Source organism: Perognathus longimembris, chromosome 1 (genome assembly GCF_023159225.1).
Source record: "Perognathus longimembris pacificus isolate PPM17 chromosome 1, ASM2315922v1, whole genome shotgun sequence".
NCBI classification, from domain to species: Eukaryota; Metazoa; Chordata; class Mammalia; order Rodentia; family Heteromyidae; genus Perognathus; species Perognathus longimembris.
In genome coordinates, this window is record NC_063161.1 from 44,377,492 (window position 1) to 44,394,685 (window position 17,194).

A 17,194-nucleotide genomic window follows, 5' to 3' on the forward strand; every position below is an offset into this window, starting at 1 on the left:
TTTCTTGGATCCCACCCCTGAGAGGTGGGCAAGGCCATGGTAAAAGACCACGGGTCTGCGCTCGGGAGGTCAGATACTTGAGGGTAATACGAAGAGCATATCATGTTGAAGATGAACCGGTGGCAGCGACAGAGCCAAAGCCATAGCTGGAATCTGAGGAGAAAGGCGAGTACTGACTCCCGATCTACCCTTTACTCTCCCATCCTGGGTGATTACCAGCACTTCCCTCCAGAGTTGGGACGTCTGCCCTGTGGCTCCACCCCCTCCACTGTGAATTTAGGGACCGTCCGGGTGAGGGATGGGGAGAATCCTCAATTCAGGAGCCTTGCTTTTAGCGATCCTTTGGGCGATATCGTTCACTTTGCCCCTACCTGGAGCAAGAGCCCTTGCTCTGAGCTGCTGTGCGATGAGACCTCGGTTGCCCTCGGGAAATTCATCCTTTTCCGTTGCCAACTCCAGGCCACTTCATCTGGCCTGTCCTAAGGGGGGACGGCAGGACACACCTCCTCGTGACGGTGGCTTCAGCCGTTTCCGCTGCTTAGACACCAGCGGCATTTCCCCTACCCCACCCCCAACTTTCAGCTGCAACGTTTGTCCGGGCTGAGGCTCAGGACAGAATCTTGAGATGGACACCTTTGGGAGCAGGGGTACTGATGGACAGGAAGCATGGATGGATTTTCCCTTTTCCCCAGAGGCCTCCGGACTTAACACAAGAGCAGCCTGGAAACCATTTGGGGTTTCCCCAGGGTATCGTCCTTCTCCTGGGCTTGATCTCTGCCTCTCTCTGTCCTGTCTCCCAACTAATCTCTGTAACCATTGCATCAGGCTAGCCCACAGTTTGGCTCTGTAGCCCTCTGGTCTGGAGCTTTACTGCTGATGAAAGCCACATCCCATACATTATAAGGCAAGGGAGTGCTCCCCGGAGAGGATAGCCCTACAGAGAAATACATAGGACAATATTGCATCTCCGGTCCCCCGGGACAGTAGCTAGCTGTGCACTGCTTCTAGTTTAGTCCTCTCTTCCTTATAAGAGACTGGAGGAAGGTGGATTTTTTCCATTTATTTCACTGTTTTTGTTTTTTCTTTTTTTTGGTACTAGGGATTGAACCCAGGATGTTGCACTTGCTAGGCAAGTGCTTTGCCACTTAGCTACATCCCAGCCCTCCATTCATTTTAATACTTAATATGCACCTACTATGTGCCACACCAGCCCTCCATTCAATACTTAATATGCACCTACTATGTGCCACAAAGAATGCGGTCCGGAGTACATCCTAAAGATTGAAAAGAAAAAAACGGTCTCAAAAGCTTACATTTCATCAGTAGGCCTAGTGCCATGGAGAAAACTAAAAGCAGGAAAAGGCAAAGGAATGTTCAGAATGTGGTTTATCATATGGGCAGAAATTGCCTCACTGAGGTGATATTTAAATGAAAAATGCAAAGGAAGTAATCCAGTAATCCATGAAGATCATGTAGAAGAGCTTTCCAGAAGAGCTAAACCAGAAGGCATAAGACTGAAAAATGTCTGGTATCTTTGGGAACAAACCAGTGGAGTGGACTCCTAGTAAATTGGGAGAGTGGTGGATGAAAGGACAGCAGATTGTGTAGATCCTTGGAAGCCATTTTGAGGACCTTAGTCTTTAATATGTATAAGGTAGGAAGTCAGGAGGGTTTTTAGCAGAGGAATTACCTATTTTAATTTTTTTTTTTGGCCAGTCCTGGGCCTTGGACTCAGGGCCTGAGCACTGTCCCTGGCTTCTTCCCGCTCAAGGCTAGCACTCTGCCACTTGAGCCACAGCGCCGCTTCTGGCCGTTTTCTGTATATGTGGTGCTGGGGAATCGAACCTAGGGCCTCGTGTATCCGAGGCAGGCACTCTTGCCACTAGGCTATATCCCCAGCCCGGAATTACCTATTTTAAAGGTGCTGTCTGTGGATAAGCTCCATGGTAGAGTGCTTACCTAGCCTGCAGAAGCCCCTTGGTTCAAGCACCAGCATCTCAAAGAAAGTAAAAAAAACTAGGTGGGCCATACATAGATTGTGTGGGATAGGTAGCAAAAGCAAAATTGGAGACAATCCTGCAAGGATTCCAAAGGAATTCAGGGGAAATGATGATAAATTGATCTGCATTTGGAAACAATAGAATTGGAAGGAATGTGTAGGTTATGAGTAGTTTTAAAAGAATGAGCTACTCTGAGTTGTGGGGTGTGAGCTGAAAGGAAACAAGAATGGTACCAAGATTTTTAACTTAAGCAACTACAATTTCCAATTTAGTGAGATAGGGATACCCCTTGGAAGGGAAAGATCTGATTTTTTCACATAATCTAAAGGGCTTTAGATATCCAAAAGATGGAAAATTAGGCAGTAGGCAGCAGAGATGAGATCCTAGGAGAAATCCAGACTGGAAATTACATTTGCAGTATGTATGTCCCCAAAGTTCAGTCTTTATTCTGACAAGTTTCAGCTCTTCCTTGAATTTTAGAGAAAGCTGATTTGGCCAGGAGTTTTGCTCATTATGTAATCAGGACTACAAATGTCAGCAACTAAAAATAAAGGAAGTTGAGCTTTCTTCTGTCCTTGGAATTGGATACAGGACCCTTTAACTATAACTGTAGCCTCACTATGGAAAGACAGTAGGAGACTGGAAGTAAATAACTTTCCTCTTTCCCTTTCAGAAATGGCTAACATTTACCTTTGTTCCCTATAGTGTTACAGAAGGAAGTGTATCTTCATACATCATCACACCTGAAAGCAGGTAAATTTAACTGAACCTTTTCCAAAAGTAATTGCTAAGAGATGTTGCTTAGCCCTTTGCTAGGATCCTAAAAAGTTATTAAAAGATCTAGCTGTAATGAGAGGCAAAGGTTTCAATCCAAGCAAATTTTTGCTGTCACACCATGTCCCTCCTGGGGTGATCCCAAATCATCGTTTGTGTGTGTGTGCCAGTCCTGGGGCTTGAACTCAGGACCTGGGTGCTGTCCTTGTGCTTTTTTTTGCTCAAGGTTAGTGCTGTACCTCTTGAGCCACGGCTCTACTTCTGTTTAATTGGGGAGGAGTCTTAAACTTTCAACCACAGTCCTCAGATCTTAGCATCCTGAGTAGCTAGGATTACAGGCACGAGCTACCAGCACCTGGCTCCAAATCACTATTTTTATTTCCTAATTGAAAGCTCATGTGTTTATCTTGCCAATCTTTATTAGGGTTAGAAAAACCCAAGAACCGGGCTGGGGATATGGCCTAGTGGCAAGAGTGCCTGCCTCATATACATTGAGGCCCTGGGTTCGATTCCCCAGCACCACATATACAGAAAATGGCCAGAAGTGGCGCTGTGGCTCAAGTGGCAGAGTGCTAGCCTTGAGCAAAAAGAAGCCAGGGACAGTGCTCAGGCCCTGAGTCCAAGCCCCAGGACTGGCAAAAAAAAAAAAAAAAGAAAGAAAGAAAAACCCAAGAACCATTTGCTTCAGTGTCCCACATAGAAGAAGCACTAATATTCTGCTATTAGCCCCTAGAAATTGTCAACAGTTTCCAAGTATGAGTACTTTTACTAGGATCTTATAAGAATGTATTTACAGGACTGGGAATGTAGCTTAGTGGTAGAGCTTGCCTAGTATGCATGAAGCCCTGGGTTTGATTCCTCAGTACCACACAAACAGAAAAAGCAGCAAGTGATACTGTGGTTCAAGGGTAGAGTGCTAGCCTTGAGCAAAAGAAGTTCAGGGACATTGTTCCAAGCCCCAAGACTGGCAAAAAAAAAGAATGAATGTCCATCTGGCACTAGTGACTCATACCTATAATCCTAACTACTCAGAAGCCTAAGATCTGAGGATTGAAATTTGTAACCAGCCAAAGAAGACAAATCTGAGACTTTTTCTATGCTGGTCCTGGGGCTTGAACTCAGGCACTCTAGGCTCTGTCCCTAAGCTTTTGTGCTCAAGGCTAGTTCTCTATCACTTGAGCCACAGCCCCACTTCCAACTTTTTGGTAATTGGAGATAGAATCTCATAGATTTTCCTGCCTGGGCTGGCTTTGAACTGTGATCCTCAGATCGCAGCCTGCTATGTAGCTAGAATTACAGGCTTGAGCCACCAGCATCCAGCTTTGAGAGACTCTTCTCCATTTAGCCAGTAGAAAGTCAGGAAGTGGAGGTGTGGTTCAAATGGTAGGGCTCCAGCCATAAGAAAAAGCTGAGAATATATACTTTAAAGAAATGTTATTGGGGGGCTGGGAATATGGCCTAGTGGCAAGAGTGCTTGCCTCTTATACATGAAGCCCTGGGTTCAATTCCCCAGCACACATATATAGAAAATGGCCAGAGGTGACGCTGTGGCTCAAGTGGTAGAGTGCTAGCCTTAAGCAAAAAGAAGCCAGGGACAGTGCTCAGGGCCTGATTCCAAGCCCCAGGACTGGCAAAAAAAAAGAAAGAAAGAAATGTTTTTGGGTTGGATATTTTCAGTGATAAGAATGGATACTTAGCATGTACAAGGCCCACGGTTCAATCCCCAACATCAGTATTCATCTTTAAAGCTGCAGAAATACAATTAATAAAAATGATGTGGCTGTGTTCCAGTAAAAATATTTATAGGACCAGGTGTGGTGATACAGTGCCTGTAATATCAGAACTTGAGACCACATCTTAAAATTAAAAAAAAAAAAAAGCCTTTATAAAAAACAGGCAGCCGGACGGTTTCTGAAATTGAGGTATAATGGAGCTTTTATCTTGAGTATGTACCTTTGTAGAACCTGATCCACTGCAGAGATGGCAGCTGAGTCATTGCCTTTCCCCTTCGGGACCATGTCCAGTTGGGAGCTGGAAGCCTGGTATGAGGATCTGCAGGAGGTCCTGTCCTCAGATGGGGGTACCTATATCTCACCCCCTGGAAACCAAGAGGTGAGAATGCTAGTACTAAAACTGGAGTAGGGAGTTCACTTTTTCCTCCTCAACTAACAGCCATCTCTTTTTCCTCGTTTCCCTAAAGGAAGAATCAAAAACCTTCACCACTCTTGACCCCACGTCTCTAGCTTGGCTGGCTGAGTTGCCAGGACCAGCAGAGATCACAAGCACCTCCCAGAGCCCTCAATCTCCAGACTCCAGTCAGAGTTCCCTGGTGCAGGAGGAAGAGGAGGAAGACCAAAGACAAACCAGGAAACGGAAACAGAGTGGCCCATGCCCAGCCCGTGCTGGGAAGCAGCGCATGAAGGAGAAAGAACAGGAGAATGAAAAGAAAGTAGCACAGCTAGCTGAAGAGAATGAACGGCTCAAGCAGGAAATTGAACGACTGACCAAGGAAGTAGAAGCAACGCGCCGAGCTCTGATTGACCGAATGGTTAATCTGCACCAGGCATGAACAATTGGGACTGTCACTCCCCAACTTGGGCGACTACTTACCTTTCATGGAAGTGGCTACTGACCAGCCTCTCACCATGCCAATGACATGACCATCAACTGCACGTGTTTAATAGGGGGAATACTTGGGGTAGATCAAAGGAAAGTATCTCAACTTGTATATATATAGATATAGATAGATTGTACATTTATTACTATTCATATTCAGTAAAGTGGCTTTCTATATGAACAAGTTCTCTCACTTTTTTTTCTTGCCTTTAGGAGTTTCGAGGGGTTTCCCCTCAGCTAGAGCCAACTGTTTCTTTAGGTCCAAGAGCTTAGCCACCTCTGCAGCAACCTGGTTCTTGTCTGCCTTTTGCGCTTTCAGTTCTCGGACAATGTTGCCCTAAGGGAAGGGTGAGAAGGAATAACAGTGAGACTAGGAAATGACTTGTTTAGGATTTAGCTTTTCTAATTTCCCACAATGCTTAAGTTTCCTACCTGTTTTGTCACTTCATCCATTAGCATCTGTATCTGCTGCAACCCAGCTGTAACAGTCTCTGCAACTGTTGACTTAGGGGATGCTTTTGCCTAGAGAAGAACAATAGGATTATTGCTCTAGCTGCCATAAGTATCTCCTGATCTCCAAGTTTATATAACATCTCAGGGGACAAATGATTACCTTGAACTCCAAAGACTCTTCTAGCTAAGACAGAAAAGGAAAACTAGTAAGTGAAGAAGCATCAGGACCAAAAAGATGGAAAGAGAGATGAAGGAGGGACTACTTGGGGAAACTAAAGTGGTTCTGCTGTGGCTGCTGCCGGGTGTGCAGGCACAAGTCAAGCTGTCTCACCTGGCCCCCTCCAAAGCGCTGCCTCAAACTTTCAATCTGGTCATTTTCCAGTTTTTGAAACAGGGGACTGACCTGTGAAAGCAAATTCCAGAATCATCCACTGTAGGTATCAACTCTACAGATTATAGAGAAACCGTTCTAGTTCTACTGTCAGACATTTAGAAAACCTAAATGTTTTGGAAGAAATACAAACGTTAACACTGCATAAATAGCTGCTGATTTCAGGAAAGAATCCAGAAAAAAGCAACAGTTATTATGAAAGCAAATGCTAATAGAATTTACAAGTATCTAGTAGTGCTAAGTTGATTTAGAAGTTTAAGATATAATCTAGGGAGAGAGGAAAAGGCTACCCTGCATTGTCTACTACCTGCTAGCTTTATGGTAACCAGGCATTTCTTCAAATGCTTCCATGCTGGTTAATTTTATGTGCCCAGTACTGGTTTCTGGCATGAAGAACAATAAGGATATACAGACAATACTTGACTTTCGAAACACCACCAAGAGCCTTATTATATCAGAAGAAAGCCCAAGGGTAGAATGGAGGAGAAGGAAGGACAGCTGTAAGAGCCCAAAGAAAAAGTTGAGAGATGTTAGATCTCTTAATCCCGCCCTAAAGGCTGCATGGCAAAAAGATGAGTATCAAAGAAGGTTGCCCCTGGGCTGGGAATATGGCCTAGTGGCAAGAGTGCTTGCCTCCTACACATGAAGCTCTGGGTTCGATTCCCCAGCACCACATATATGAAAAATGGCCAGAAGGGGCGCTGTGGCTCAGGTGGCAGAGTGCTAGCCTTGAGCGGGAAGAAGCCAGGGATGGTGCTCAGGCCCTGAGTCCAAGGCCCAGGACTGGCCAAAAAAAACAAAACAAAGAAGGTTGCCCCTTTCAACTCGAGACTTACTGTGCCAATCTGGTGCCCTTCTGGTAAGGTACACAGGAACTTTGTGGGAAGAACACTACACACTTGAAGTGGGAGCTGCAGCTGGGCTTGGATGGTGGTGCTAACTGTAGGCATATAAGGCTGGATCATGACAGAGAGCAAGGCAGCTATATTCACTGCCAAGCCTGTCACTGTGCCTGCACGCTGCCTAGGGGAGAAAAAGGATTACTAAAGACCTCCAAGAAGATACATAGAATTCCTGTAGCCAACTCTACCCTTTTAACACCATACCTGTCTGCCTCATTGCCTTTAATCCGTTTCCAGGGTTCATTCACCTGAATGTATTGGTTACCATGTCTAGATATGGTGAGGATACTGCGTAAGGCATCCCGGATCCTGGGAAAGGAGGAGATAGCAAGTATATAGGGGCTCTCAACATGCCAGCAAATTTCTGACATGAAACAAGTATCAATTACTTACCGAACCTTTTCCAGTAGCTGGTGATAGTGTTGGAGCTCCAGGGTGATATGGGCAAGTAGGCGTTGATCATCAGGGGTAAGCACCATCTTAGGCACATAGCCCCCAAAAAACTTAGACACAAACATCCCAGCTCTTGATGGATGGAGATAAGAAGGAGGAAAAGAGAGGTTACTATCCAGACTCCTTATAGAAATTTGACCCTATTTGTTTTGTGTGTGTGTGATTTTTTTTTTTTTTTTTTTTTTGCCAGTGCTGGGGCTTTGGACTCAGGGCCTGAGCACTGTGCCTGGCTTCTTTTTGCTCGAGGCTAGCACTCTACCACTTGAGCCACAGCGCCACTTCTGGCTTTTCCTATATACGTGGTGCTAAGGAATCAAACACAGGGCTTCATGTATATGAGGCAAGCACTCTACCACTAGGCCATATTCCCAGCCAAAATTTGATCCTATTTCTATACCTCTTCATTCGTTTAAGATTCCTGACCACAGCAGACATTTCTTAGTTCCTCAAACTAGAGGAGCTTAACAAATTTTCTATTAGCATATATTAGGGACTCAAGGGGGTCAGGAGGTTCATTATGACATTCCCATACATACATACAAGTACCCCCATCAAACTCCCTCCATTTCTCTCCCTCATCTCCCTTTCCCTGCTTCTTAAGACAATTTCAACAGGATTCACGTGTATTTTCATGCATGCACATTAAGTATGTCTACCATATTCACCCTTCTACACCCTCTGTTGGCTCTCTCCCGCTCACTGGTTCTCATCCCCAAAAAGCCTGCTTTACAACAATCTCTATTCTCCAAAGAATGTAACTGCACACAAATCCAATGAAAGTAAACAATTGTACATGCTGAAAAGGTAACTATTCAGAATAACCAAATAGAAATATCTATGTGTTAACTAAAGACAGAGCTAAAGGTCCAGGGAGACTTCAGAATACTAAGCCATAGAGGACTTTTTTTTTCCTTTGGTACTGAAGCTCAAACCCAGGGCTTTACACTTGCTAGGAAAGTACTCTACAACTGAACTGTAACACCCAGCCCCAGGATAGTTCTTTAGATTGAAGAACTGCTATGGTAGGATGTCAGCCTAAGTTAACAACTCCAGAGAACGCAATGGAAGCTTCTTGTTTCTGCAAAAGAATAACCCTTTCCACCAAACTTTTGTGATCTGTAGGTGAATTGCTTTTGTGAGGAGAGAATACATCAACAATTCTACAAGAATAATAATAAGGGCTAGGGGCATGATTCAGATGATAGAGACCTGCCTAACAAGTACAAAACCCTGGGCTCAAACCCCAGAGCCACCTACCTTCCCTTCCCCCACTGGAAAAAAAAATCTACTCTATTTTGCTCCATATCTCTACAAGTGATTATTCCCTCAAGCAAGTATGTCCTGGGAGCAGTTCTGAACTGACATAAACTTTCTCCATTGTCCTTCCATCCCTCACAACCTCCTGTCTACTTAGTAGTTCTCTCCTCATTCCTGTCTCCAGAGAACAGGCCCATTCCCAGCCAATTTGCTTATCCAGTCCCTCCACCAAGTCCTACCTGTTGACGAAGTTGCCCAGGTTGTTAAGCAGCTCGGAATTATTCTTGAGCAGCATGTCTGTCCAGGAGAAGGCACTATCTTGGCCCTCAGGCCGAATGTATAGCAGATAAAAACGCCAGATGTCAGCAGGAATTCCTGTGTTCTGTGCCATGTCACCAAACACTCCCACACCCCGGCTCTTAGAGAATTTCCCATCTTCATAGTTCAGGTATTCTGAACAGAAAAGACAAAGAATCATCTATTCAGATCATACCCTTCACTAACTCTTCCTCCCTACGATCTATGGTGGATGTCCAGCAACATCCTGCCTTGAGTACTAGGAACTGAACGCAGGCCTTTGTGCTATTCCCTCAGCTCCCTTGTGCTATTCCCTCAGCGTTCTTGCTCACAGCCAGTGCTATAGCATTTGAATCACACCTCCAGTCCATCATTTTGCTGGTTAAATAGATATGGAGTCTCACAGACTTTTCTGCTTGGGTTGGCTTCAAACTGTGATCCTCCAGGTCTCAGCACCCTGAGGATCTAGGATATCAGGTATGAGCAACTGGTGCCTGGTCTTACTACTACTTTGGTCTTATGCTTTCTTCAGCTTATTTACTACCTTCAGATACAGTTCTCCATGTTTTATTTCATCTCAACTCCTACCTTAAGACCTAGCACCTCTCCAGGATTATCTTAATTTCAAACCCCAGAAACACCTAAGTGCACTCTTCCAAGGTACCTACCTGTAGCAATGAGGTGCTTGACCAAGGTGTAGTTGTCCTCAGCTCCTAGGGCTGAACAAGGAAAGACTAAGCCATGGAAAGGAACATTGTCTTTGGCCATGAACTGGTAAAGGTCCACCTAGGAGAATATATTTGGGAAAGAGTTCTCTTGAGATTTTCTTTGAAAGTCCAAGAAAATTAGATATGCAACCCTTCATACCTCTTGCTACACAGGCCCACTACCCAAAGATAAGCTAAGAGCTGCTCACTTGCTCTGGGTTCTTCCACCATCTTTCCCACTGATCTGTGTAGTTGGCTGTGATGGACAGGTAACCAATAGTAGCATCAAACCAGACATAAAATACCTACAGAATCAAGGAGAGAGAAACAGAGTAAGGACAACCCAAGTTTCAGACAGAAACAAGAATGCTTTAAAAATCTAGCATATAGCTGGCTACAGGCTCAGTCCTATAATCCTATCTACTTAGGAGGCTGAGATATGAGGATCGAGGTTCAAAGCCAGCCCAGACAGACAAGTCCATGAGACTCTTACTTCTAATAAATTACAAAAATGGAGGCGGGGGCTGGGAATGTGACTTAGTGGTAGAGTGCTTGCCTAGCATGCATGAAGCCCTGGGTTTGATTCCTCAGCATCACATAAACAGAAAAAGCTGGAAGTGGCACTGTGGCTCAAGAGGTAGAGTGCTAGCCTTGAGCAAAAAGCAGCTTAGGAACAGTGCTCAGGCCCTGAGTTCAAGCCCCAGGACTGGCAAAAAAAAAAAGAAGTGGAGCTGTGGCTCGAGTGGTAGAACACTAGCCTTGAGCAAAAGAAGCTCAGGAACAGTGCCCAGATACTGAGTTCAAGACAGAAGACTGACACACACACAAAAAGGCTAGCCTGTGGTCCCTGAGGCTGAGTAAATTGAGATATGAACAAAGGTTAAAAGATCTTACCTTGTTCTCAAAACCTTCTAAGGGCACAGGGGTTCCCCATTTAAGGTCTCGAGTTATGCAGCGTGGCTTGAGGCCATCCCGAAGCCAAGAACGAATGATAAACCGGGCATTTGGTGTCCAGTCACTGCCAGGCAATGTCTTCCCCAACCAATCCTCCAGTCGCTTTTCCAGCTGAGATGACATAATTAACAGAAAATAATTAACATAAAGAGAAATAAGTACTTTTTGGAGTACAGTTTGGTAATATATAATTAATATGAAAAATACATGACTGACATAGCAGTTCCACTTCTATGAATTTGCTAACAGAAACTTTTTTACTCAACAGAAATATTCACACAACAATGTAAGGATGTGCACATTAGAAATACAAAAGGTTAAAACTAATCTGCACACAATGACATGTGCCTGTACTCTCAGCTACTCAGGAGGCTAAAATGGGAGACTGGCAAGCTTGAGGTAAGAGCTATGTACAAGGTTGACAAATGCTCTATCACCGAGCTATGTCTCCAGCACTTAAGTTTTGTATTGTTTTGTTTGCCAGTCCTGGGCCTTGGACTCAGGCCTGATCACTGTCCCTGGCTTCTTTTTGCTCAAGGCTAGCACTCTGCCACTTGAGCCACAGCACCACTTCTGGCTGTTTTCTATATATGTGGTGCTTGGGAATCGAACCCAGGGCTTCATGTATATGAGACAAGCACTCTTGCCACTAGGTCATATTCCCAGCCCAGCACTTAAGTTTTATCTTCTTTTTTTTGTTTGTTTGTGTGTGCGTTAATTTAATCATAAAAATATTAATTTATTCAGTAAGGAAAACCTCCTCCTCTTCATCTCCTCCTGAGCACCGTGAGGCCCACCAGAAACCCACCCAGTCTAGGTGGGAGGGGCAGCCAGTGCTGCTCCCACATCCACAGGAACAGCTCACACTTCTGAGCCTTGGCAACCCTTCCATCCTCTCCTCTTGGGGCTCAGGCTGAATTTGTGGGGTTTACCCTACTGCCCACTTTCCCCTGTGGCTACCTTTGGGCCACCAGCTTGCGATTCTCTCCAGGCTGGAAGTGCTTCTAATAGGCTTAAGAGTTACAGCTAGGGCTGGGGATATGGCCTAGTGGCAAGAGTGCTTGCCTCGTATACTTGAGGCCCTGGGTTCAATTCCCCAGCACCACATATACAGAAAACGGCCAGAAGTGTCGCTGTGGCTCAAGTGGCAGAGTGCTAGCCTTGAGCAAAAAGAAGCCAGGGACAGTGCTCCAAGCCCCAGGACTGGCCAGAAAAAAAAAAAAAAGAGTTACAGCCAGTCCTTACTGTGGGTGAGGAGGCTGTTCTAGAAAAATGCCCCAATTCAACTGCTCCCATGCCAAAAAGAAAAGGCACACACACACACACACACACACACACACACACACACACACACACACACACACACACACACACACTCCATGCACACAGATTCTTCCCCAATCTACAGCCCTCCCCAACTGGGTTCAAGCCCAAATCACAGATCAGCTAAGGCTGGTGCAGGCCTTACCTTTACTTAGGGTGTCAGACATTGGCAATTCTGCTCAGAGGAAGCCTGGCATGTGTGAAGCTTCTAAGAGGGGCAGAGGTGACTGGCTGCCACCCTACTAATCAGGGAGTAAAGAGGAACTTCAGGCAGTTCTAAGAAGCCACAGCAGGGAAGGAGAATGAGTGCCACTGATACTCTCCTGTGGTCTTGGGGAAGCCATGTGCCAGGCTTGTACTTGCTCTGGCCCTCCACAAGGAGTTCACCTCTCCAAGGATATGCACAGAAACTACTTGGGCTTGGAAAGGCAGCCAAAGTACCTAAGACATTTAACTTTCTAAGCAAGGTTGGCCACAAACAGAAAGACAGACAGGATAACAGGCTGACAGGCAGGGCTGGACTGACGGTGGCTGATGAAGGAGCTACTGAATTGAGGCAGAAAACTGGTGCTAGGAAATGAGAAGGGCACCATGTGGGGGTGGAGGTGGGGGGGCATGACAAATGGGGATGCCGGGGTAGCTGAAGATGAGCTGCTTTGAGGCCACAAACAGGAAGAATATCTGGGCATGTGTGCACTCCAGAGTGGCAGTGTCCTAGGAGACTGGCACCTATAGCAGCAGCAGTCTGGGCTCACAAGGGCCCTCAGACAAAAGCCATCCTGCACCCAGTGGGGTGGGCCCCCAACACGGACATCTTTCAGCTCTCCTAGGGAATGGGAACTCATGTGTGAAAAGAAGTGTGTCCCCTTGCCAGGCATCAGTGACTCACTCCTGTAACCCTAGCTACACAGGAGGCTAAGATCTGAGGATCACGGTTCAAAGCCAGCCTAGGCAGGAAAGTCTGTGAGATACTTATTTCCAACAAACTACCAGATAACCAGAAGTAGCACTGTGTCTCAAAGCGGAAGAGTGCCGAACCTGAGTGAAAAGGCTCAGGGACAGTGCCCAGGCCCTGAGTTCATGCCCCAGGACCAATAAAAAAAAAAAAAAAAAAAACTATTGGAAGCCAAGGGTGTAGTTCAGAGTTAGCACACTTATCTACCAGGGACTAAACTAGAAACACTTTAAAAAGGAAGAAAAAAAAATATTATTGGGATAATTAACAAAACTAGAAGTATGGATGGTAGATGAGATCAAATTCAGACAATTACATCAATATCAAATCTCCTGAGGTTGGGGCTGGGAATATGAGCAAAAAAAAAAAAATCTCCTGAGGTTAGTAACTATATTGGGCTATGGAAGAAAATGTGCTGTCTTACCATCCATTGGGCCCTTGGCTAGAAAAGTACAATCATGTCTCAAATTATGCCTTTTATTTGTTTTGGTTTGGTTTTTACCAGTCCTGGGCCTTGAACTCAGAGCCTGAGCACTGTCCCTAGCTTCTTTTTGCTCAAGGCTAGCAGTCTGCCACAGCACCACCTCTGGCCGTTTTCTATATATGTGGTGCTGAGGAATCGAACCCAGGGCTTCATGAATACAAGGTAAGCACTCTACCACTAAGCCACATTCCCAGTCCCTGTATCTTCTTATACTAAAGGTATAGGACAGTAAACTATGATTATTGAGTATAAAAAATCTTGTACCTCATTTATGATACATATTAGTGACTATGCTTTAGCAAAGCTGTTTTTAATGTTTTCTTTCCAGATGATGATAGAGAAGCTAATAAGAAAACATGCCAGCAGGTAATTTTTTTCTAAATAAAACTCCAATTGCCCAGAAAACAGGAACAAGACTGACAAATGGGAGTATTCCAAATTAAAATTTTCTGCACAGTAAAAGAAACAATCACCAGAAGCAAAAGACAGATCAACAGAATGGCAGATCTTTGCCAGCTATCATATGGAAAAGAGAGTAATATCCAGAATATACAAAGATCTCCAAAGATTAGTCAGTGGGCAAGTGAATAGCAGTTCTGAGAAGAAATAGAAATAGCTAATAATACATGGAAAAAATGTCCAACATCCTTAGCCACAAAGAAAATGAAAATTGAAATTACACTAAGAACTAGGTGCCAGTGGCTCATGCCACTTAAGTTATGGCTCAAGTAGTAGTGCTAGTCTTAAACAAAAAAGCTCAGGGGCAGCACTCAGGCCCCAAGTTCAAGCCCTATAATTCACACACACACACACACACACACACACACACACACACACACACACACACACACCCATGCTATCCCACCCAGTCAGAATGGCTATTATTAAGAAAACAAATGCTACCAAGGATGGGAGAATCCTCATATAATGCTGGTAGGAATGTAAACTACTACAACCTCCATGGAAATCAGTACAGAAAAGTTAAAAATAGACCTTTGCTACTGTCGTGCCATTATTGACATGTAACTGAAGCTGTATAAATCAATATACAAAAATGTCTACATTTCTTGTCCTCACCTCCAGATGTGACCTAGCCTTCTGCCTCCCAAGTACTGGGTTTACAGACATGCACTACCATGCTCAAATATGTAAATTTTATGAAAATTAAAAACACTTTAGCTGGGTGTCAGTGGCTCATGCTACTCAGGAGTAGTATTGAGTTCTGAGGAACAAGGTTCAAATTCAGCCTGGGTAGGAAAGTGTGAGACTCTTACCTCTAATTAACTACCAGAAAACCAGAAGTGGCACTGTGGCTTAAAGTGGTAGAGCACTAGCCTTGAATGAAAAAGCTCAGGGACAGCAACTAGGCCCTGAGTTCAAGGCCCATAAACAACCAAAAATAAAACAAAGCACTTCGATCCTTCTCTGGTTCATAAGTGTGATGGTTGGGTTCTCACACACTTGCGTGACATGTTCCTCTCTCTAAACCTTGTTACATCGTGGGCACATTACCCATCTGATGTGAATGAAAAAAAAAGCACTTGAAAGTGATTGGCTATCTATGTGTGACTGAGGCAGAAGAGACTGAAGAGGCCATCTGAAGACTATTCTAGGTTGAGGAAAAGATCAATTTACCTTAGGCAGGTCCAAGAACAGGTGCTGGGAGGCCCTCACCACAGGGCACGACCGGCAGACTTTACACTGGGGTTTCTGTGAAGGGAAATTCCAGAGAAGGAGTGACCCGGGGAAGAATGAGTAGGATCAAGACTGAAGAGAGTGGGATCTATGCAACAAGCTGAGGGGAAACGAGGATAAACACCTCAATGTGCATTCTAATCAGAATTATGCTTACGTCCAGCCCACTGCTCAACTAAGTAGCTTTTGAACTTAGAGACTCAAGAACAAATGTACTTTACTGTACAGTGTAACATCTGTTCCTGTTTCACTTCTCTGTCTGATCACTCTAGGAAAAGCCTTTCTGTGATCACAGGTTGGATACAGAGCACTGGGCTGAATTTAGCTATGTGAGGGGAAGGAGTGACAAAAGAAGACACACTACCCCTCTCCTTGAGTTCCAATCCAAGTAGGGAGAGATGGTTTGCAGAAGAAACAAATGTAGACCTTTAATGTTAAAACAGTAATTCTAAGCTGGGTGCCATTGGCTCATGCCTGTAATTCTGGCGATCCCAGAAGCTGAGATCTAAGGACCATGTTCAGAGCCAGGCAGCACAGGAAAGTCTGTCAGACGCATCCCCACTTGACTACAAAAATAAAAATAAAAATAAATAAAAAGCCAAAAGTGGAACTGTCATTCAAGTGGTAGAGCACTAGCTTTGAGCACAAAAGCCCAGAGACAGTGCCTAGGCCCAGAGTTCAAGCCCCAGGACTGGCAATAAACAATTCTTTTGTACAAATTAACTATATACACACTAAAAGGTGATACTAAAGGAATAAACAGGTAGAGCTAATCAAGTGAGAAAGCTTCCAAGTGGGTTTTGACATAAGGAATGGAGGGTGAGAAATACTAATTTTCTCATACTTCGCTACTATTTCTACATGCTTATATTCAATTGCTTACTTGGATGAACATAAGCCTCTCAAGACTAGCAAACAGGTGGGCTGGGAATATGGCCTAGTGGTAAAATGCTCGCCTCGTATACATGAAGCCCTGGGTTGGGTTCCTTAGCACCACATATATAGAAAAAAGCCAGAAGTGGCGCTGTGGCTCAAGTGGTAGGGTGCTAGCCTTGAGCAAAAAGAAGCCAGGGACAGTGCTCAGGCCCTGAGTCCAAGCCCCAGAACTGGCAACAAAAACAAAACAAAAAAAAGATTAGCAAACAGTACCACTGCATTCAGTAGGAAGACCTGTTCACCTCAAAGATGGTACTACCATCTGCCCAAGCTGCTCAAGTCAAATGAAAAATGTTTTTCTGAAGCCAGGCATTGGTGGCTCACACCTGTAATCTGAGCTACTCAGGAGGCTGAAATCTGAGGATCGAGTTTCAAAGCCAGCCCAGGCAGGGAAGTCTGAGAGACTCTTATCTCCAATTAATCACATAAGAAGCCAGAAATGGCACTGTGGCTCAAGTAGTAGAGTACTAACCTTGAGTACTCAGGCTCAGAGACAGTGCCCAGGCCCTGGGTTCAAGTCCCAGGACTGTCACCAAAAGGAAAAAAAATACCTTTTTTTAGTACTAGAGATCAAATCTAAGGCCTTGGTCATGCTAAGTAAGTGCTCTATGCTGCTCTATACTCTCAGCCCAAACTACTTATTTATAAGTAAGTGTGTGTGTGTGTGTGTGTGTGTGTGTGTGTGTGTGTGTGTGTGTGTCCTGGGTCTTGAACTCAAGGCCAAGATGCTATTCCCTTGAGCTTTTTTGCTCAAGGCTAATGCTCTACCACTTGAGCCACAGTTCCACTTACGGCTCAAAGTCTCAAAGACTTTCCAGCCTGGGCTGGCTTCAGACTGTGATCCTCAGATCTCAGCTTCCTGAGTAGCTAGGATTACAGGTGAGAGCCACCAGCACCCTGCTGTCATTTTCTTAACTACTCCAAATTTCAGTCTATCCACCATTATACACACCCCAAATCCATTTTTCCCCCATTTCTACTGGCAACATCCCCTTTT

At 44.7% G+C, this 17,194-nt stretch overlaps 2 protein-coding genes, 1 long non-coding RNA gene and 1 other non-coding gene across 5 annotated transcripts in view; 3 read left to right on the top strand and 1 right to left on the bottom strand.

Annotated features, from left to right (window-relative positions):
* Positions 1 to 5,566, top strand: Ddit3 (DNA damage inducible transcript 3). The gene is made up of 4 exons (XM_048361061.1): positions 1 to 165; positions 2,706 to 2,753; positions 4,736 to 4,886; positions 4,975 to 5,566. The coding sequence occupies exons 3-4, from the start codon at positions 4,755 to 4,757 to the stop codon at positions 5,341 to 5,343; spliced, it is 501 nt and encodes a 166-aa protein (XP_048217018.1). The 5' UTR covers positions 1 to 165; positions 2,706 to 2,753; positions 4,736 to 4,754; the 3' UTR covers positions 5,344 to 5,566.
* The window catches only part of Mars1 (methionyl-tRNA synthetase 1), a 19,152-nt gene continuing 7,466 nt past the window's right edge, over positions 5,509 to 17,194 (bottom strand). Inside the window, exons 11-22 of one of the 2 annotated variants that reach the window (XM_048360989.1) lie at positions 15,202 to 15,276; positions 10,745 to 10,915; positions 10,060 to 10,155; positions 9,812 to 9,929; positions 9,086 to 9,299; positions 7,530 to 7,661; positions 7,341 to 7,445; positions 7,071 to 7,257; positions 6,175 to 6,246; positions 6,004 to 6,027; positions 5,823 to 5,912; positions 5,509 to 5,727 (exon numbers count right to left, since the gene is read on the bottom strand). In XM_048360989.1, coding sequence (XP_048216946.1) covers positions 5,581 to 5,727; positions 5,823 to 5,912; positions 6,004 to 6,027; positions 6,175 to 6,246; positions 7,071 to 7,257; positions 7,341 to 7,445; positions 7,530 to 7,661; positions 9,086 to 9,299; positions 9,812 to 9,929; positions 10,060 to 10,155; positions 10,745 to 10,915; positions 15,202 to 15,276 — 1,431 coding nt within the window. In that variant the 3' untranslated portion in view covers positions 5,509 to 5,580. The remainder of the gene's footprint in view (positions 5,728 to 5,822; positions 5,913 to 6,003; positions 6,028 to 6,174; positions 6,247 to 7,070; positions 7,258 to 7,340; positions 7,446 to 7,529; positions 7,662 to 9,085; positions 9,300 to 9,811; positions 9,930 to 10,059; positions 10,156 to 10,744; positions 10,916 to 15,201; positions 15,277 to 17,194) is intronic. The other variant, XM_048360999.1, reaches the window with a different exon arrangement.
* Positions 14,984 to 15,088, top strand: LOC125341792. Its single transcript, XR_007209082.1, has one exon. It is a non-coding gene; the product is annotated as a small nucleolar RNA U13 (small nucleolar RNA).
* LOC125362290 overlaps positions 16,850 to 17,194 on the top strand; it is a 21,579-nt gene continuing 21,234 nt past the window's right edge. Inside the window, exon 1 of the long non-coding RNA XR_007213052.1 lies at positions 16,850 to 16,889. This is a non-coding gene — a long non-coding RNA (uncharacterized LOC125362290). The remainder of the gene's footprint in view (positions 16,890 to 17,194) is intronic.